This window comes from Atheta coriaria, unplaced genomic scaffold, assembly GCF_025399875.1.
Source record: "Atheta coriaria isolate IRGN ID8LTWV9N9 unplaced genomic scaffold, Caltech_Dcor_3.1 hic_scaffold_3_pilon, whole genome shotgun sequence".
Classification (NCBI taxonomy): Eukaryota; Metazoa; Arthropoda; class Insecta; order Coleoptera; family Staphylinidae; genus Dalotia; species Dalotia coriaria.
The window spans coordinates 2,801,140-2,823,752 of NW_027045445.1; the positions used below are offsets into that span (position 1 = coordinate 2,801,140).

Consider the following 22,613-nt stretch of genomic DNA (forward strand, 5'->3'; position numbering starts at 1 on the left):
GAGTGTTAAATATTAATGTGTAAAATGCAAAACTAAAACGGGTTGCCACGAGTGCCACTCCGACATTCCGACCCAGTATGCGATAGATACTTTTATTTATATCGCAAGTTTGATTCGAATCTATCGGGATGCAAATTTTATGCAGATTTTTTCATACCGAGTAAACTAAAGCATCGTTTCCTTAGACATGTTACATCTTTTAGATTAATAAATAGAGTGTGTTACGTACTCATCACTTGTATCGCAACTCAAATCGTTGAATAATTAAATAAAGTGTTGTTTTTTCTGTAAGTTAACCAAATGCATAAAGCATGATGTTAGACACCGACGCAAATAAAAGAAACAAAACGGTGTAGAAAAAGATCGATTGATTTATCGCGCGATAAGAGATTTTACGATAACATCCCGGCGTTTGTAAAGCACCCAGTGTGTAGGTACCGCACACACATCACATTCCGCACGCTCATCAACTATTAATCCGGGAGGCAGTCGTGGAAGACATGTTGTAGGTGGCAATAACTTGCCCGTTACCAGCTCGTAAAGTCCCGGTTACGACTGCGACTGCGAACCTTAAAACCCCGACAACGTTGCCGAGGAATGGTTAAGCCGACGCTTTGAGGAAGCGTGCGCACCCGCGGAATACACGCGTCACGCACGAGGAAGTCGGTCTGGCCCAGAGTCTAGACTGACCCTCAACCTAAAAAACCCAAACATTCCAAACGCGAATAAAAAGATACTGCTACACGTTTAGAACATGCGGTGGGTGAAGTCACAATAAGAAAGTCTTAACGCTAAAACATAAATAGGTACTAGTGGTGCTTTCTCGCCGGCACTTTGCGCATCGTAAAACAGCCCCACGTGCGGGGTATGTTACTTTATATTGTGATATGATTTCAATTGATTATACCACCACCACTACAAGTAGTGTATATAAAAAACAATGAGCTTAAAAGATGAAAAACTACAAGATGAAAAGCTCGTGACTACGCATTGTTTGCGCTGTCTATTATAGCGACGCCGATGATACTGTTGATTGGTAGTAATGAAAGAAGCGAAACAATAGTGTTAGTTGTTACTTTTTAGCGCACTAGCCCAGCATGCTACCTGTTTGTTTACGCCGCAAAGCTAACATACTTTTGAGACGCATTGAAAACTCGCTCAGCGACCAGCACAACCATCGATAGAAACGTCAGTGGCGATGCTGCCGTACGCCATTGTTTTCCGAAACGTTTATCAGACATCAGGCACGGGCGCGACCGACAAAAATACACGCGGGCTGCACAATGGTCGCTAGACACGCGCTAAATGACATTTGTTGTCAAAATGTTTACACCTTTCAGTAGCGCTACACAAGAATATTTCAGCTACCTGCGCTTTACACTTTTTCAAACCTCACCATACCTATACCTACCTACAACTCAGCTTTAGCAGCATCTGGGGAACATTAAAGTGCCGGCAGTTAATTTCTTGTTTGTTGCTTGTTTCAGGCGATTGTGTAAGAAGCGCCGCCGATTTAAATTCCAGCGTTATCGCCAATGCGGATCGCTCGCGCCGCAGCCAATCTAAGGTGAGTAACTAATTAAACAAACTAATTACACGCGCGTATTTATTAGTAAACAAAACGCGCGCTATAGGCGTAATAAGCGCTTGAATATTTTCGTCGCGGCTCGTTGTTTGCGCGTTTGTGCATCGCGCGCGCGCGCATCTATTTTATGAAGCGTTAAATTATTCCATGTTTATAACTACAATCTTCCACGGTTGTAATGCACGCACACCTCTCACACCAACACACCTAGCTGGGTTCTTAAACCGTTTAAAACCATTAGCGCTGGGAGTGAAGAGAGAAGAAGAAAAGTTCATGTGTGGAATCGTTGAACGCCGTCATTTCGCCGGCAAATCATTGTCAATTATAATTGATAAACTGGTCGCTAGTCGTCGACGCATCCATGTTATAACTTAATAATATCCAATATCTGTACTCGCACGCACCATTATTTAAATTTAAACGGCAGAAAGATTTTATAAAGATTCCCATTTAAATTTCGCCCATTAACTACACACAACGGCGGCCGCCTCGATTAATTGGTTATGTTGGTGTGTGCAAAATACAACTATGATCAAATATCGCGCCGAGACGACGATCAAAATATTTATACAAACCACGATTAGATTTTAGAATAATTTAATTTAGGTACCTACTTGAGAGACCGGTGCATTTTTTAAAAGAAAATTTATGCGTTTGTATACAATTAATTGATAAGTAAGCTAAGTGCACACATATAATTAAAAGAACTTAATTTAGAATACACTAGACTGGAAGAAATTAATGGGGACTATAAAAAATCCGAAAAATGTACTGTTGGTGACGTTCGGCAAGTTAGTTGTGTAGTTTACTGTTCGAAAAAGAGTGACAACTTTAATCACGTTCTTCTTTCGGCCTCGGTACTATAGTAAATGCAGCGACACTAAAGTTTCACTTCAGATGGAGACGAATGAAATGAAGTTTGCAGCTAAAAATAGTTGCGCAATGACGAGTAGACGCGATCAGCAAACGCATCGAAGAAAGTCTGTTAATTACATCGCTCTTTTTCTTCCTATTTTTTGTTCTTACTCAATGTTTCTGATTTGCTATTAATTTCTTATTAAAAATTTAATCGTGGCTGCATCGCAGTTTGTGTCCCACTTAGTTACTCGGGGTATTGATTTTTTTCTTCATTTTTTTTTCGTTTTGCACGCTTGCGATGTCAAAATGTATACAAATTTGATAAGACGCAGGGCTTGATTTTAATTTGTGCAAACAGGGCTGGAGCTTTTTGCGCTGAACTTGTTTGGGGTTTTATTATATACGCACGTTGCGAATATATTATATATTTTCGGCAGTGGAAAAGTCGGGGAGTTTCCCAGCGTCCGTACGTCGTTTTCGAACACGCGCACGAACACCGCATACAAAGTTGTTCATTTCGTCATTCATCCCACTTCGCGAGCGGCGGCAACTCGCGATGGTCATAAAGGCTCTTTTCTCTTCAACCCGACTGACGAACACGACGCAGCGCGTCAATATCACACCAGTTTTTCCGAAATGGTCAAACGCGTTGTCACACATGCGACAAGCAAAAGAAGACGCTTAGACCCTCAATTCCCCAGCTTCAGGTTTCATTCAAAATTAAAACGAAATGCTCAAATATTTGTACAAATAATTCCCAACCCGCTGAACCCCAAGTAGTAACGTCTGGCTGAATTTGCAATGTTAAACGCCTCAACTTTCCTTATTATCATTAAAACAAATAACGCCGGCAATAAAAAACGGGAAAACCGTGGAGAATAAAAGTTGAACTAACCGAGGGCGGCAAACAAACGACGGAGCGCTGGGCGCACAACTGGGAAAAATGACCAAATCGACGAGATAACATTTCGACATGGCACAGGCACGCGCTCTTGTACTGCGTGTGCGCTTTTTAGTTACAAAACGAGTACAAATTTGTGTGTTTAAATTGAGTCGGACGCGCGTGTGTTTTTGTTGTCTGGGCCCATCGCTATTGTCCGACATCAATCCAACATTAAACGCGAAACACTCGCGCGGTGGCGGCGAGCGTGTGCCGTTCAATGCGAGACCAATTAGTTTAATGTCGAATGTCACGCGATCGCTGTGCGTACATAATACGTCAGTTTGGACATAAATCAGTCACACCTGAGACATGGCCGGGGCCTTTTAATAGAGACATATGCCCGATCGACAGATAATTGCCTCACGCGCATCAGACAATTACCCTACTCACTCATGAACCAATAAGTAGGTATAAGTTAAGGAGGCCTTTGATAACTAACAAAAATAGAAGAAATAGATGTTTTTCTGAAACTAAAGGTCCTCCTTTCTGATTGGGCCGAATTAATTGAGTCATATTCAAAACATGGCGTCGATATAATTATCAGAAGAGCTCACAACATGCGGGACGGTAATTTCAAGCCCCACCGCCATTGCAAGAATGTATGATCGTAAATTTAGCAAAAACATGCACGGCCATTGCAGATTTTTACCACAACGTGGGGTCACACTCCAGGCGCGCGGAATGTGTCACTCGTTCAGTCGCACTTCTCATACACTGCGCCACGACATCCAGCAGCTCCTTATTCTTCTTCGTAATGTAATCGAGCGGCAAATGCGACAGGAAAATATCGAATCGACCATCGTGGAGCGACCGCGACAGACGCAGGCTCGTTAATTGGCAGTTAAGTTGAGTGAAGGATCGCGCAGACTTCATATAAAGGCAGCATTTTTTTTTGTGCTCCTCGTATGATCCGGCTGCAAGCTCAGCATATTACGTACAGAACGGAACAAATGCGATAGGATGGTATCGCCTCGCGCGCTTACAACCTGTTCCTTCTTCTTGCAGGGGTATTCTGTATTTGTACACGGTAAACGATATCGGTGTGTACCGTGTACACAATACACAGCAAGTAAGATTAGGGGGCAAAACTCAACAACGTGCTCCCCTCCTCGATTCGATAATGCTCTCATCTCATTTACGTTCGGGTTTGGGTTCGCGACCATTATCGGAGCATTGCACCCGGACCACAACTGGAGAGTCTTCGAACCGTCGAATATCACCACCGCCCATTTTTACCAAATTACTGTTTTTTTTGTTTTTGTTTTTTGGGCTTTTTTTTGTTATCCCTGCTTTTTCTGACTTTAATACCATGCACGATGTGTTGCGGTGTCATTCTCGTGTGACGTGTACTTGCATAGATCAAAAACTTTATTCGATTCTGTCAACAATAAACAGCGAGCGTTGGCGCCGAATTTATCTAAATGTCCGGCCGTTTGCCGCGCGAGCGCTCCTTTCCTCACCGAGGGTATGTATATGATGAGAGAGCTTTAGCTGTGTGTGTCTGCTGCGATGAGAGACACCATCGCCCGAAAACGCGTAGGGCGCGACAGGAGATAAGAAACCTTTACCGCACGGCATTTGTTTTCGCCGGCAACAAGCCGCGCTTACACACAGAGACGCAAACCAACGGACTTGATTGAAATCAACTCGTTTGCACCGTACTCGGGTCGGAATCAATTTTTATCAAATTCCGGTTATGCTGCGCAAACGTGCATCTACAACACGAGAGAGGTTCTGTTAGCCTGATTACGTGTTTCTCGTCCGCTGTTTCGCGCATGATGTGAATTTACAGATTTACACCAAGGCGAGAGATTTAACACTTCTATATTGGTATTAAGTATTTTCACTGCAAATCGAAACAAACGCTTTTATAACTATTGTAACGGGATAAAACGTTTCAATAATTTTAAAGCTTTAGGTGTTTGAGAAGTACTTTAATGATTTTTTGCTTGTCAGATGTCTTTCAACAATAACAAGCAAATTGAAATTGATCATCCCCTAATAAAATGCATGTTTGAGATGTTATCCCCAATTTGGGGTGTGAAACGAACCAAAATGAAGGTACACACATGTGGGGTGATCGTACACACTCAAAAACACACCGCAACATTGTTCCGTAATCGTTATCAAAATACCGCCAAAGAACACAACCTCCCAACTCATCACATCGCAAGAGGAAGTTTGTAAAGACAGGTATTAGTCAAACATTTTCTTCAACATCCCTGTACCGTCATTATAATATACTAGTGTGTCGTTATGGTTACTTATACGGGGAAGCTAATAAAAATAATGATTCCACATTAAGTTGTGCCGGTTGAAACGTTTCGCCTACCTTGAAAGTTATAATATTGGGCATTTTCTTTAAAATCGAACGACGTGTGCTGCCTGTGATGAATATTGCTTTTATAGCATGCTCTGCCATCGAAATCAATTACCGGCGAGGGCAATTTGACAGGACGAAATTAGAGAGCATCGTTTTTTGCTTGGATGCTTCGACGCTGGGCTGGGTTCGCAGGCATAGTCCGTCCACTCGTCTCGTCTCGTCTCGTCGCCGACCTCGGCCTGACTCATTACTTCTCGTTGCACATTCATCTTCCTCGTGCGTTGTGTCGTCTCTCATATCTGCACGTCCAATTTTATAAATCATAGAGGTCTCGGCCTCGCCAGGGCACAACGCGCACAGCTCGCACGCCGAACCGGGATAAAGCAGAAATTAAAATGATGAGTCCAAGCGACGGGCCGGGGATAATTTCGCCGTTCTACCCTGTCATTTTGGTGTATCATACAGTGAAGATGTGCTATTATTGAGTAATAAAATGTTTTTATGGCTGCGCGGACACTTAAGTCGGCTCTAAATGTGTTTTGTGAGTGCATCACTCCGAGCAGGACTCGAAAATCGTGCAATTACAACCGGAGATTCGCTGATGATGGCCTTTGATCGCGGCGATGCGCCAAAAATCGGCAGCAAGCCTTTCTGCGGTCACATTTTAATATAATTAGTGCATGTGTTCTGATTTTCCACTGGACTGTTCTCGTAAAGCGGCTTAATGCAGTGTTGGCTGGTTGCCTGCCCTATCACTCAGCGCTATTATACTAAAAGTATCGACTATATAAATTATTACTGTCCGACCGGGTAACGAAGTGAACTGCGCTCGACCGTTCGGTGGAAGCTCCGTCTATCTTCCGACAATATATCTCGGGCGCGGAGACGTTTTCGATGGTGCGCTGGTGCACCGCTTGCTTCCTCCACATTCGGTTCCTCCTTCCTTCCAGCATAATGTTCAGCCGTTCCTGCGTTGATTTACGCTTTCTTTGTTACTACATTACAGGCAGACGATGCTGTCTTATCTAGACGCCCAGGTCTAGACTAATATTCTTTAATTAAACCCCTATTAAAGGCCTCCAAAACCACCCTACGCTGCAAAGCAATCGGAAACAAATCAAGCAAGAAAAGCAAAATGTCAGTTTTTAATTTAAGGAAAATCTAGAGGTGCGCCTTGGAAACCCACTAAAGGGTCGGATCAGCGCGTGTGGGTATGTGTATTGGGTGGCGTAGGTGAGCGTCGTCGCGTTGACCCAGAATATTATGCTATACGCGGCGCTGAGCGCTACGAAACACATCGGACACCCCCCCGCCCCGGTCGCGACCTAACGTAGCCGCCGCACGATGGTGGACATGGGTGCGAGCGGGACGCGCAAAAGTGTCGCGCGCGCCCCCTCTCCCGGTCGCCGCTGCCACCGCCGCCGCCGCCGCCGTGCCATGCTGGAGCTGTCCGTCTCGCGTCAGCGTCAGCGTGCTGCCGATCGATCAGTCTGTGGCTCAAAGCAATGCACACGCCAGGTCAAAAGACGTCTGCCCGGGCAGCCCAGCGACAACACCCTTCCCTTCCGTCCCACCTCTGACAGACGGCACGTCAGAGGACATTTCAATCTCGCCGCCACCGCCCGCGCGTGGACCCCGACGACCTGGCCACGTCCACGACTCCTCGCCTCCTTCGATACTGCATGCTGGCCCGACACCGACAAACGACCTCACCCCACGTGTTGCCCCTTTTCGTTGTTTTCGGCCGTGTGTGTGAGCGCGCACACAATGCACACGCCAACGCCATCGCACCATAATGCTGTCCGTGCACTCGCGCCAGCTCCGGTCACGGATACATCTTTGATGTTTTAATTAGATTTATCTGTTGTTCCGGCGAGCGCATGAAGCTTTATCCAATTTCATCAATTCTGGCATCGTTACGTGAACGAACACGGAACGCTTTCATCACTTGGAAATTCTAAATAGCGACGAGAGTTCTTTTGTCGTCTCTACGACGCGCTAATATTCTTCTTGTAGTATTTTAGCTATTTGTACTTTGCTTTGTCCAAGCGCGTCCAGCACGTTCGCATCGTCTTCAAACAGCGAATTGTTTATCAAAGTAGATACATCTTTACTCCCAATGGTAATAAATCTTCTAATTCGAAAGGGTCGAAGAAAAGATATATGCAAATAACAAATAAAATTGCCAAACAAATTTTATTTATCCTTATCGCCCAGAAGCCTCGCCGATATCTGACGAAATGCTAGGGAAGTGAAGAACACAGAAAAGTCGAAGGGTTTATCGTCGACCGATACGTTCGCAAGTCGCATCGCGACGACCGTCAATCAAGTCCGGTTTATCGGAGGCCGGCCCGTTGCAGCATCCGATAGCGGGCGCGCGAAACGCCCGACTATGCAGACGAGCGCCTTGATTCGCGATTTATGACTCTTCGGCCAGAAGAACACGCTCGCGGTGTGTGCCGTACGGAATTCGCAATTGTCGTTAACTTGGCGCTGCACGAAGCAGGTAATTTTGCTATAATCGGGCACTGGCGACGAGCAGCCACGGAAAACCGAATCGCAACCGGCAGTAAAGAACTTGATGACTTTCGCCTTGGCGTGCGCACCTCCTTAGATCTTGGCGCCTTTAATTAATACAAACAGAACTCCTCGCTGACTGGCTATTTAAATAACTTAAAACGCAAACGACCACGCCAATATGATAATGATTCGCAATTAAAATACACTGCTGCTGCTGCTCGGCATGGGTCGCTAATGCGCGCGCGCGGTGCGCTTCTTTTTGTACTCACCATGCATCTCGAGGCGAGGTGGTGTCTCAGCCAATTAAGAATAATCAATTAGACCAACATACACACGTACAAAACGATAGCGCAGCGATCGGCCGGATTGGGATGGAAGGAAGCTCTTCTCTCAGCTTCATCAATAATGTAAATGCAAATGGCGTGTCACATAAATTCCTCATTTCACTAACTTCAAAAACCACTCACAAATAGAGCATTAAATCGTTTACATCCAGATCACTCACACTGGTTTGTTTTTATGGCATAAAACGTTGAAATTAAAGCGAAAGAGAAAGCACGGATTCATTCATCAGCACACGTTGGGCCAAAATCAATTAGACGCACATACACGGAATGATACAAAATATCAGCGGATGAAAAGCTGCTTAATCAAAAATGCAAATATCACGTCCCATAAATTCTTCAAAAGTTTGCGCGCCGGATGGCGCAGCGCGTTTTTTTCACGCCACGCAAAAACACCCTTTTTCATATCTGTCCTCCGGTAAAATGATTTGTGGCCATTATCAGCTGTCCACGAGTAGATTTTTGCCAACTTTTCAACGCACTCCGCCGCCGTTGATGCGCGTTCCTATCGCAACGCATCACAGGCCACTAGAAAATTGATTTTTAATCTAAATAGTGCATATTTCGGCGTATCGCTTTATATAAATATTTAACGAGAGCTGGATGGACGTTTGCGTTTCCGGTTGTGGTGACTGGTATATCAATCATCCGGTGGCGCGTTCGGCCCACGGTCTATTTCGCGCGTGCGGCGCGACTCGCTTACCAACTCGCTCACATATACAAATACACACACAAAAGCCGTGAACGGCGGCGGTGGTGGCGGCGGCACGGGCCAGCGCGCAAGCAATCATTATAGCGGTGCGACGCGTTCGATCCTCGCGCGGAGATAATTCGGGGTTGATTGCTCAATATATCAGGTGTCACAATGACAATAGTCATCAGTCTGTTTACGTGACGTTCTAGAACAACTGCATCGTATAGTTTATATACATTCGCTTTTACGTCTGCTTTAAATTTTTATTTATTTATTTTTTTAATTTTTTTCGCCAACTTTCTGCCAACGCGAATAATTTTATATTTTCCATCTCATCTCATCGCAGAGTATAACGAATGCGAGTTAATTTATAAGTATTATAATTACATGAAAAGCAGGACATCTGCCGGCGCCGCATGTGTATCTGTGTCGACATCATTATTATTACACGTCTGCGATCGTGCGACATTAAACGATACGCGTTAAGCAAACGACTCGAGACGGACGTTGATGCGATTTGGCACGGTCGACACGCTCGCGAAAAATTGGCGTAGCCGGCGCGTCTAAGCGTTGACTAATTTGCGTCTTTTTATTCGAAAATTATTATATACCCTTCCAAATCTACTCGAGCAGACGTAATGCAAACTCTTTGTATTCAAAATGCTGCGCGGCTTTTACGACGCAATACGTTCAGTCCCTGTACGACCGAAATTCACGTTTACTCTTATACCTCTCCTCGAAACTTTTGCTCGGGGCTAAGACTTTTAAATTCTTTCAAATCGCGAACTTTTCACGTTCTGCACCCTACAATATTGTAGAGTACTTTTTGATTCCTATTTATTCGAAGCACTGCCTCGGTTAGTTTAAGCTCGAGCAAAGAACATCTTTTTTTATTTCTTTTCGTTTGTGTTCTATTTTGTTACACAATGTTTTGTTCTGTGACTCAGTACAACCAGTAAGGTAATATTTGTTTTGTAATTTTAACGGCACAACTTCCCTTTATTTTATTCCAGCCTTGTCGAGTTGGTCACGTCGCTAATCGGAATTCGGCGAAATTTGCTTAGTCGTCGATCAATCACGGCAAACATGAATCAGTTAACGACTGGCTACCAAAGCAGAGCTTATAAGAATATATTAAAGTCGTGCAAAAGTTTATTTTCGTCTTCAAGCTCAAAACGCCGATGAAAAGCAGGCGCAATAAAAAATGTTCATAAAAACGCTAGAACTGCTAAGAGTGTGATTTATTTCTTAAGCATAATTCAGCTAGGAAATCACCAAGAATTTAATAAGCCAACAACACCAACAAGTGCGAAATTTATCTCGGGCAATTTATTAATGTATTTATCCCGCTCGAAAGATATTAACTTACTATACATTAGCAAACAAATAAAAAAGAAACACTGTCGGCGCCAAAATTGGATGACAAACAAGTCGGAATTTTATAGTTTGAAAACTTCTTTGTTTATTGGTGTGAAATTCCACACATTGGCAAAAATAAGCAGATTTTTGTATTTTTACAAATATTTAAAGAAACAACATGTAGCAATTAAATTTTTTACTTATTTCCCTTTCACTTAGGTGAATTATTTGACAGAAATATTTGATCTATTTTGAAAATGCCAGAGGCTTTCATCTTTGATATTTATAAGCAAAAATCTAGATGATTCAACACCGCAGAGCGAAATATTCAATCACGCGTTTTTTTTTTTCTGCGGGCAAATCACTCTCTAACAGACCGGCTTTTGCAGCGCAGCCGAGTTCATAATTGATGTAATTTTTTGTCCATTTTTTCGGATTTCGCATGTTCCTCCTCTGATTCGTAACAAGCCGCTCTCGCGGTGTGGCGGCTGCGTCCTGCGTTAGTGTGTGTGTATGCTCGTAGCTCGTGCAAATTTCAACGATGAATGGTGTGTTGTGGATGAATGGTGGAACGCGTAGTACTCACGCACTCACACCACGGCCCGTATCGACCGGAGCCACGCGGAACCCACATGCCGCCAAAACATACCTATTTCAAGTTCACTATCATTTTCCGTGAGTTGTCCCACTAGGATAACAGAATAACTTCACAAGTAAAAATGTGAAAATCCCCCGGATAAATTGTAACTTGATCTCTAAGTGTCCCTGAGGTGTTGCGTTGATGTTGTATTGAATTAAATTATTCGAAAAATTTTGGGGGTGGTTATGAATAATTTCAAACTTACATTTCATGCGCTTGGGACAATCCTGTTTCCTGCGAGGCATCTTGCTGTCCGCTGTCCTCCTCAGGAAAATAGATTGTCGCTTCAGTTGGAGCAGAATTTTCGCGGTTTATTAAAGTACCATCACGATGCGAAAATTTTTCAAATTTTAAATAAAACAAAAAACACAAGCACTGCAGCTGTTGGTCGATATTTTCTTATTGGATGTCGCGTGCCGGTAGAAAATCAACCAACTCAAAACTAATATCACTAGAGAACGCACGCACTCTTTGCAGGAAAGATGATCACACTCGATGTAATATTATCGTATACTTGTAATTGTCGCAGTTGTAAAGTTTTCACTCACAAAAATTTGCTTCCTCGTGATAAGTATTTAAAAATTCGTCAAACTATCCTTTTTTGTATTTCACAAAACTCGTAGATAATTTTTAATTGATGAGTCGAACGATGAAGTGTGTGTATGTTCCCGCGTTTCACCTGTTTTTCGGCAATGTTACAAATGCGTAACAAACGCGCGCCACTTCGGTGCCTCGGCGGACCGGAGCTCGCAACCAGTAGTCCTACGTGCTCGCACGTACTCCGGTGACTGAATGACTGACAGGACACGATTCCGGTGCTCCCCCACTCTTTGGCGGGCCCGCCGCTTCGTCTCGAGGACGACAGTCGGCGCAACGCTTTCGTCAGGTCTGGCAAGCGCCGGCGTCTCGACGCTTTGCTCGCGCGCGCGCCCCCTCTCGCTCACGTCGCGCGGCGCGCACTTGCACACACGAGCTACGCAAACGGCTACAACGGCGGCGGCTACGGAGCTCGACGCGATGTCATCCCTCGTCACGCGCCCGAAAGGATCTCACGGCGCGCGGGCTCGAGATCGTCGGCGAGCGCGCAGCATGCACGCACGGCGCAACCTCATGGTCCATTTGACAGGTGGGAGGCGCTTGGTGGAGGCCGTGCCCCCGCGCGAAGCGCGTTCGTCCCCGCCACATTCACTGCGCAGCGGCTGTTCTCTGTTACGGTGCCGTGAACACGAGTCGTACTGTTGTGTACAGCTACAAATCGTACAAAATCATCGTGAAATCATCAAAAGCCAAAGAAACTTGTAAGTATACAGTAAGATTACAACCCCGCTAAACTCCTAATGTATAAATATTAGTGTTTGCGCCGCGATTAACGTCAATATTTGCGAAAAACCGCGACATAACCTCTAAGATCCGCGCCGAGTGTATCGAGATACCGTAGATTTACGCCGCTCCACGTGCTTCATCATGCCAATGTATACAACGTGCGAAATCAAAGAATACAATGCTATAAGAGTGTGATTACGTTCACCGATCAAACAAGTTGTAAAATATTGCATTATATATGTGAAATCAGCACATTGGTGCGTCAAGCGTCGGTTAAATAGGTGTTTGCCGCATATTCCCGCTACGATTTCGTAAGTTTCGCTCACAGGCGGCGGTAGCTGTCGGACACCACTCGCACCGGCACTCCCACTTCGCTAGAGGCGGAGCGATCGCGCACGCTACAAGAACAAGTTGTGGCGCTCGCTGGGCGATTTAATGCTTCTGCTCCATATTATTACGCTACATCGTGTAATACAAATAAAGAAATTGCATGTCAATTCGAAATCGCACCACGCTCGGGGGGTACGCCTACGCAGGCACTCGAAAGCGATTATTTCTTATCAATTGAATGCGATTCATCAGGTGTAAATCAAATTATTGCTGAATTTATTGCTGGAATAATGTCGAGAAGTTTCAAATAGCAGCGAAGTATAACAATAACAATTGGTGTCAATATCTGATAGAATATTTCGTGTCTAGTGACGACAATAGGACGAATTTAATTTGAACGAAAAAATCTGTTGAATTAATAATTTCAAGCATAAGAAATTTCTTTTTGGATTAAACATTTAATTGATTTTGAAATCTTTAAAATTCCTTTTTAATTGACCGTTTATTGCTTTGCTGCACCTTGGACACTCAGCAGGAAACGCTGAAGACGCACTAAACGTCAGAGATAAGTAAACGACATCGAAGAGAACTATTTAAAGATTGTGCCGGTTACGTGTGGGCGGTGTTTTTTTCTTCTCCGATCATCACATCACAAGGCATTGCATTAGTTTCGTTTTAATTGTGTGGAAGCTTTGATGCCGTTAAGTGCTACAAAACGCGATCTAATTTATTGAAAGTTACAAGAACTTTGTCAACTTCACCTTGATCACGTTTATAGGATACAGGTGCCAGTATCCTGGTTAATGGCGTTTGGTTTATGATTTGAATTGAGGTCTAAATCACAGGATTTGGAGCAGATGTATCGTAGGGGAAAGTAGCCATATTTGGACCATTTTTATATTTTTGATTTATAGAGCCACATATAAACTGTCAATAAAAATTAAGTAGCGGAAAAGTAACTCACAAGGCTTACCAACAAAATGATATTTTTGGTTTAAGTAAAAATTATATTTATACCCCTCAAATTTCAATTTAAAAAAATTGTGTTTTTGGTCCAAATTAAGAAACCGGTTTCCTAAATTGGACCGCGCGGTTTCCTAAATTGGACCATGCTTTTTTAACGGCAATTGACACAATAGTAAATTTTAGTTTTAGCAGTAACACAAGCACATTTTGTATAAACCAAAGTGCGGCATTTCATACAGTGGATCATTTCGAAGATTTGTGCTCGTCCACAAGCTTTTCTAGGAGGTCGAAAAAATGATATACGTTTTTCCTGTAAAACTCCGGTGTCTGTCTTCGGTCCAACTTGGGCAACTTGAAGAATTTATATATAATGATCAACAACAATCTTAATATAACATAACCTCTCAAAATTAATACTATAAATTATAGATAAATAAAGAAGCTTCCTGATGATAAAATAATAATCGGTAAAACTAACGTTTTAACGGCTTGACAGCTCTTGCACTTACGTCGTTATAATAGATTTGATAATCAATGATACACGAAGTTGTTGTCACGACGAAAGCACGCGGCAAGTTTTAACCCAAATAGTTGCATTAATTGTTTATAAATACGAGTAAAACAAGGGGCCAGTCAATTTTTGCATAAACTTCAACAGTCCGCGGATATCGTGGTGGTCCAACTTAGGCGCTGGTCCAAATTATGCTACCTTCCCTATGATTTTAATATTTTTTGATGAATTTTCCTACTACTTTTACACAAAATCGAAAATTTATTTCCTGTCATCTTGCACACGTTTATACAAACAGTATAATTATTTCGCTTGGCAAATTTTTACGCAGAACTAACAAAACTTTGCTCCAATAAACGAAAAAGCGCCCGGTGTGTAGCGTGACCAATGCATGGGTCCTCACCGTAGGTAAATAGATTTAATGGTTTGATGTGCGTGCACTGATGGCTGTTGCCACGTTCCCTTCAATCGGATGATTTATTTTGACAACTTTTCGCATTGTCGTCCACATGTAATCGGTTGACATCTGCGAATGGTCGCCGGCGCGCCTCAAGCGCGCTAATCGTCTAACGAAAGGGCAGCTGAACTGTCTGACTGCGCCTGCAATACCTATTGCTACCTAAGAGCTTGAAAATATTCGAAAGCATTCATTATGCGTGTGTCTTTTTTTTCTTCCTTTATCACACTACGTGTGTAAGCTTATATATTTGCGGCTTGCATAAGAAGCACGCCCGCCATCCTGATGTAACACATTATCTCCCCCTTAGTGGAGGTGCCAGCCCAAATTTGTGGATGGTCGAGCTGTAGCGAAAAAATCGCATGCACGGTGTGGCGGTGTAAGAGCCCAGCAAGAGAGTCGCCAAGAATGCACTTTATTTTTAATTAGCGAACGAACGCCGACCGGGCCCTCGTCAGCCAGCAATTAAATGATAAACACAATGGCATTACCTTTTGCGTCACTTGTAATTTCTTCAGTTTATTTCGATGTCTTATTTTGGGCGGCACTCAATTTGTAGCGTTTTTTTGTTGTTGTTGAGGATAACAAAAAAATAACGTGATATCTATTAGTTGGGAGGTAAAAAATGGTTAAAATATTTTGGAAACTATAAAATTGAAGCAAACGGGCTTGCTTTTTTGTTGTCCGCTGCCGTGGCATGCCATGGCATGGCGTATGATCCCTTCTGAATATTTGTGGAGTTGATTCCAACCCTCCCGTTAGCTTTTGACAGATTTATTGCTCGTTTTCTATAGTCTTAATATGACTTATGGACAGGAACCGAACATAATCCAATACGGGTTGCGCCATCGTGTGCGCGATCCTCTATACGCTCCCCCTCTTCTCGCGATCACGCTGGCTGGGCCATGTTTCTTTTGGTGGTTTTCGACTGTTTCCACCCCAAGTGAACGAGAGAGGCAGGCAATGGTGGTTGAGCGACTAAAAACACAAACCCACCAACCACAAAGAAAGCTCAATGCTTTATGTGAGTGAAAGCAGTGTGAGAATAAATAATTTTACACTTCTCCAAATTTTGAATATTTAATTTTGATCTGTGTAGATCTCGAAAATAGATTTGGTGACTGTTGGTAGCATTCCTTTAGCGATTACCTGATGTGGCAAAATTCAAAACACCCCAAAGACACAAATCAAACGCGCTGGACACCAAGAAAAAGAAGAAGAAGTATAACATCTCCACGCGGTGGCCTTGCGTTTTCCACATTTCTATATGTCGAAGCAGAATCCGTGTCTCACCGATCGCTCCACTGTCAGATCCACGTGATTTACAGCGGACGAGTCTTTTGTGCCAGTCAAGTTCCTCAAACGGCCGGACAGGCCCGGATTTAGACTTTATGTGATTTTTATGCTAATTTCATAATTTAGAGCTTGATGCGTGATTTTTTCGGAACGGAATGCTTTCTATGGTACTACTACAACTCCATACAACTACTTTTCGTATGTATGTGTGTTGGTAATTTAATGCGATGTATTTATGAACATGTGGGTTTCTTTATACGACGTGACGCCGTGGACTTCTCGTGTATGGATTCTTCTTTATCGCGTCATGTCTCTTCGGGTCGCGCGTCTTGTCGGCGTTGGTGCACATGCACACGGGCATTATATTTATAATTTACTCTTTATCCGCGGCATTATTATGTGCAACTGAATGAACGGGCTCCGAAATGTGTGCGTCAACGCACACCACGATTCGTAAAAGACATTCGGGTCGATTCGAACGTTTTATTTATTCTCGTTTTTATGTACGTTTCAAATGAACGGCCGATATAAAGTAATTCGAGGGAACATCGTATGAATAATAAAATCAATTCGAATCGCTTTTTACATCAAGTTTATAAAAAGAAAATTAAATAACAGGAAGAACAGAAAGCACATTCGGTTGTTTGCGGTGGCATTTTGTGTGAAAGTGTGTGTATTTTGAAATGTGACGCACACAGAAAAAAAAACAACATGGAAATTCACGACACGCAGGAAGAAACATAAATAAATCTGTAACATTATAAATTTGCCTAGTTGCTGTGGTGGATTTGTGAATGCTGTGAGATATTCGTTGTGGCTTAATGATCATGTAAAAATAGAAGAACAAATGTTTCCTCAGATGTTTGAATATTTCATCAGTTGTCTTGTTTTGGCACTAAAATCTAGAAAATTATTTCGTATCTTTAAAAAAAGCCAGATTTATTTATGTTTTCTTCGCTTGGTTGAATAATTATTGTGAAATGTTTGTCATTTTAGAATTTTTAGCGTTGACATTCACGAAATAATCTGTGATATTTTAATTACGAATTAATTGTGATTGTGTAAAACTGATCAAGATTTATTATTTAAGTTATTCAAAGCGTAAATGTTTATTTTTTTCCGTAAAATTTGAGTGGAAACATAAATATGCCACGAATGAACATTTGATGCCCGCTTTGACTCTTAACGTTTGCATGGAAATCAAACGACATTTACATAAATTAATTTAAATTACACGACTGCCGAGCGCTTTGCATTTAAGTAATTATCACGTTTTATTAATTAATCTGAGCTTGGCGTGGCGCAAGCGACGACAAGTATCTTCGGCGTATCGAATTAAGCGCAACTCATTCGTACTTATGTATGCATATTGAATAGTGAGCACGCTCTTTGGGTCTTCAGTGTGCAAGAACCCACTCTTCGTCGCCATGACACACGCATCGAAGACTCGAATCTCGCTGCTGCTTATCGCCGTCCAGTTGAATGGTGTTTATGTTTATTTGTCACCATTTTGATCGTTAACCTTCTATCTCGAGCGTGTTATCTATCAACGCATCTCGTGTTGCTTCGAAAAATGCTCGAAGATATTTCTACGGTGATGTGACGCCAGCGCCATCTCACACAGCTTCCTAACAGAAGGTCCGAGCTGGAGTGGACCGGGGAGTATGATGTGAGATTTTCGGTTTGCCGCCAAGTATTTACGGCCACTTAATAACTGATTTATGTTCGAAATTACTTTTTCTCGAAATCCCGCACATTGTCGATATAAAGTTGGATATTTTATAGCTCGTTTCGGTAGTACGTTGCTTTCGGGCGTCATGGCGACGACAAAGGAAGTTGCGATTGCGAAAGTGGACGAATGGAAAAGCCTGAGCGTGGAAATTGATATAGTTTTGCGGTTTGCGAAATCATCTTTAGTGTGCGGGCGGGAGTGGACGCGGCAGGGCGCTCATGTGTTCGTCGTCGCCTATGTTTTCTAATAAATCAATTTGATGGCGATAAGTGAGCATGAACGATGACAAACAAGTTGTAATCCTTTTCTAATGCGCAACGGGCTCGTGCTGATATCGCATGGACTGTTCGGAAACTCAACTCAACTCAACACTCACATGCACACACACACACAACGATATCGCAAACTTTTTAACGCTATTCAAGCCGGAAAGAAACCTGAACTTTAACGAAGACATAAACGTCATTCTCATGTGTCAAGAAGTTTAAAATTTATTAGGCTGCGTTATTGGGCAATATTTACCTGTTTTTCGGGAGCATATTTTAATGGACACTCGGTGTATCCTTATCAAAATAATCTTTCCCTGAGATGAGTGCTAAGACATAACGATGATGTTTTTGTTTGGCACGTTAGCCAGGCCCAAAGCTGCTGGCGATGGTTGAAGTGCTTATTCTCATTGTTGCTGTCCGCTGGGATGATGGATCCATTACTTTAGGTCGTCACGCGGCGTCGTTATACGCGCGGACGCTGCGGACCAACGGCTAATTATTGTGAAGTAATTGAGGATGATTGAGAGGCTGCTTTCTAGTTATAGTTTTGCGGCTATCGGTCCGTCCGAGAAGTTTTTCGTACACATGTATCAGCAAAGCCAAGGATGTTTTGTGTTGTTATCCCAGTTGTACTTTTGTACTTTTCGCACGAGAAATATGAATTAGAAACATTCGGCAGACGTGGAAGTAATATCTGTGTGTGTGTGGGTGTGTGTTGGGCATCGAGCGAAAGCGAAATAGCAGCGGTGTGTACCATTCATCTTCCGATTAATCTAATTCTGATATAATAACAACGGTTTGTTCGGGCCGAAGCTAGGATTATGATTACCAGGGGCTCGGGTAATAAGTTTTGTTTACGTATACTCGTACATTCGTTTGCCTCACGGCCAGATTCCGCTGGCGGCGTGTGCATGTATATATCTTTCGCTATTTCAGATTTACGCCGACTTTGGGCGACGGTAAATCGTTCGTTAATAAGTAATTAATAGTTTTGGGGTCGCGCTCTTTGAACGTTTTAGGCCTAGGCAGCCCAGTGCACTCGAAGGCATCCAGTTGAAATGCGAAGCCATGTGTAGGTACATTATAAATAAATTCATTTTAAAGAGCACGTGCTTGTGATCGCTTATAATGCTAAAACGATGAGGGAACTTTAACCCCTTTCCGGATCTTAGGCAGGTAACAATTGTTCAAGTCATCTTTAGATCCTAGAAATAAATTTTATTTCTAAATTAATTTCTCTGCAAAAATTGTTTTTGAGAGGTTTCTGGGTTGATTTTCTAAAGCCAGCTCTGAGTATAAGAACGATGGCGGATGACGGTTTTGTTGCATTTTATAGGCAACGATGGCTGCTGCTACCAGCTACCGTTTCTTCTTCTTGCCTGTATTTGTGTGTTGCGCTTCTGCTTCGCTTCATGGTGCAGCTATTGTGCGCGACTGGAGCGCGAGCGCACATCGCGACTACAAGGGGGTTGAGAGTGTGAAACAAATCGAGCGAGAGCGACCGCGGCCACACACCAACGCATTCTGGTGTGCACCGATGTGAACGCACACAGCCAGACAGAGGCTATTAAGGTGCGTAATGGCCAAGACCAGGCGCGCAGCACTGCATCGATTAGACATAACGTCGCTTAGAACTGCTTCCGACCTGCGGCGTATTCACATCACCTCGGCCGCGTGCGCCACCCTCTCGTCCTCGACCTGCGCCCCTCTCTCTAACATGCCGCTGCCGCCGCCGATGGGTTTCGAAACGAAAAACCCTAGATAGATCCAGATCCGCGTCACTCCCGCGGGTCGCCAACATGTCCGACTCGGATGCACTGTTGGAAATTCCACACAAGTCACAATTTAGTAATCATTTTGCAAAGGTTACACGTGACACACTCGTCCTCCTTCGATTAAATCCTATTATTTATGTAATATTTTGATTTACAACACCTGCGATAACAAATCACATAATTTGTGTTTCATTAAGTTTATATTCTTTCATTCCGTCAGTTTTGGGTTCTTTTTCATGGCTTAAAAGATCACTCACGTCAACTGGCTGGCCCACGCTATCTTCTTTTAATATCTCAGTTGTCGATGTCCCATCGGGTTATGCATCGCCATCAGCCGACAACTTCTTCCATACATAGCCACACACTCACACATTCTCTCTTACTTATGTTCATGTCTGTGCAACGAAAAAACAATAAATCAGGATTTTATGGTAAGGTATGCGGTCGCATGGCATAAATCAATCTATAAAATTAACCAACGAGCGTCATAAGACACTATCGTACGTGTGCACGTCAGTCGGCCATTTTTCTGTGATACATGATGTAAAAAATCGGAAAAATTTTACTTTTGTGGTTTTTTGGAACTATACAAGTGAGCAACAAGTTATGACAATTATTTTACCGGAAACTACTGAAAGATGCGACCACCCCTATAATTATTTAATAATATTTCATGTTGGACAGTTTACACTTTTACTTTCACTTTTCGCATCCAATACCTGGGTACAAGTCAACACTTTGAAATAAATGAAAAAAAATTGATGAAGCACGAGATTTGTAGGTACAAATTGTATGTTTACAAATGCTCGACGAGTTAATGCAATATGCAAATGTCGGTTACTTAATCATTTCCTATGCTTCATGCGGCGTTCCTAGATTTGTCGAGCAGAGCCTCGTGCTGCCTTGTACTCGTAGGTACCTGCGCGCTCGTCGAGCTCGTGTGCCATTTGAACAACATCCATTCGCTATTTGTCATTCTCGCCGCTTTTCGCCAGTTTGTAGGCATTCGCGTGGAAAACATTCGATGGCGCGTTGTCCAGCGACACACGATGCGCCCGAACGCGCGAAAAAACGTGCATAAACTTTAGACAGTAAAATTATTACATAACAATTACAAGCAATAATGATTTTAATCAATAATCCCAATTCCGCTCGTTGCATCGTCGAGCATGAGCTCTTGCCTTGAGCCGATAGATAGGTGTGTCAATTATGCTGTTGTACTCGAACACAGTCTTACATAAACATACACTCCGCACAAATTTGCCATTTTCACATGGCCATACTTATAGTTTATGTCTAATCTACGTACGTACTGATTGCAATTAATCGTCGCTCGTTCGAAAATCATTTGTTGCTGTCTTGTACTCCTAATATTTCAAGCGTACAATGAATGTTATTTTATGAGTCGAGGAAATATTGCGACTTGAGAGAAAGGCATCTCATATTATACCACCAACTTGTATTTCAGTTCATATTTCCTTTCAATTTTATATGCTGACATAAATAAATTAAGCATCTAGATATATTACAGCAAATTTGAAAGTGTTCGGTGAATAATTACACACATTTTTCTCGCACATCAAAATGCAATTGCTTATATGATTTCATAATGATATACAACTTCTCCGTCACAGGCAACAAAATAAAAATAATTAGTTTTAATTAAATTTGATTGATTTATTATGGTATTGAATTGAATTACTGAATTACCGATAGGCCCACGAAAATGATAATATGAAATCCGTGCTATTGTTATATTGTTTATAAATACTCTCAAATTACAATCCTATCGAAAGCCATAATTATTATTTATTTTGTGGCTGTCATAATAATCTGAGAATAGCGTGAAAAATGCTAAGCTGACATTATGCCATTTACTTGGTTGAATTTGCATAAAATATCAATCTGATTGGAGTCGGGCCATGTGGCGGTGGTGTTGTCATCTTCACATTGTTCCCAACGTGCATAATGGACAGCGATGCGTGTGGGAGAGGATTGAGGATTCCCAATTCGCGATGTGCGCGATGCCAAAACTTGACGACGAACGGGACCCAGCCAGAGTAATGGGTTCAGTCGAAACCTGTTATGACGCGATCCGTGCTCCGAATAACTAGACTCGTTACTTTAGTTGGGATTATCTTATGTGTCACTTTGGGCAAATGCGAGCTTGATATATGCTTATTGGCAACAGTTAACACGGGACGGCGGCGGCGGCAGTGGTGGAGCAAGTAACGTACGGCCGGGATCTCGACGCGAGCGCGTTGCGACAGCGTCGCTCTATTATCCGTCTCCGGGATTCACTCAACGTCGACGTCGATTACTTAAGCCGACCGCGCTGGGGGGCCGCAAAAATTTAAAAGCGTCAACGCGCACCGCAGCGGCGTTTATTGTTGATTGCCATTTCAATAACGTCCTTGCTAGCGGGAAGCAGACAAGGATGCGAAATTGCGACACAGTATATCTATACCTATAGGTGTTTGTGGGTAGGTGTGCGTACCGAATTATGGTGGCATTTTGCGGTGCTCGACACCACCCTCTCCCCCTTGTCGTGATGTTTCGTGCGTATTTATAAGGGTCGCGTTGTGTTTTAAGCGAGTAATGAATAATTAAGAATGATTGCCGGCGCGGCGCGATGAGGAGAGCGCGTCCAGAGAGAGGTGCGGACCGCGCGCGACGATCGATGTTGAA

At 43.0% G+C, this 22,613-nt stretch overlaps 2 protein-coding genes across 9 annotated transcripts in view; one reads left to right on the forward strand and one right to left on the reverse strand.

Annotated features, from left to right (window-relative positions):
• The window catches only part of tio (zinc finger domain-containing protein tiptop), a 65,853-nt gene extending 53,553 nt beyond the window's left edge, over positions 1-12,300 (reverse strand). The window contains exon 1 of the mRNA XM_065317394.1: positions 11,472-12,300. Within this exon, the coding sequence (XP_065173466.1) occupies positions 11,472-11,511 (40 nt within the window). The 5' untranslated portion in view covers positions 11,512-12,300. The remainder of the gene's footprint in view (positions 1-11,471) is intronic.
• The window catches only part of LOC135803720 (zinc finger protein 184), a 76,645-nt gene that overhangs the window by 28,229 nt on the left and 25,803 nt on the right, over positions 1-22,613 (forward strand). For 7 of the 8 annotated variants that reach the window (XM_065317400.1, XM_065317398.1, XM_065317402.1 and 4 more), the window contains exon 1: positions 12,454-12,564. The gene's annotated coding sequence lies outside the window, so the exon portion shown is untranslated. Of the gene's footprint in view, positions 1-1,487; positions 1,568-12,453; positions 12,565-22,613 lie in introns of those variants that run through there. The other variant, XM_065317399.1, reaches the window with a different exon arrangement.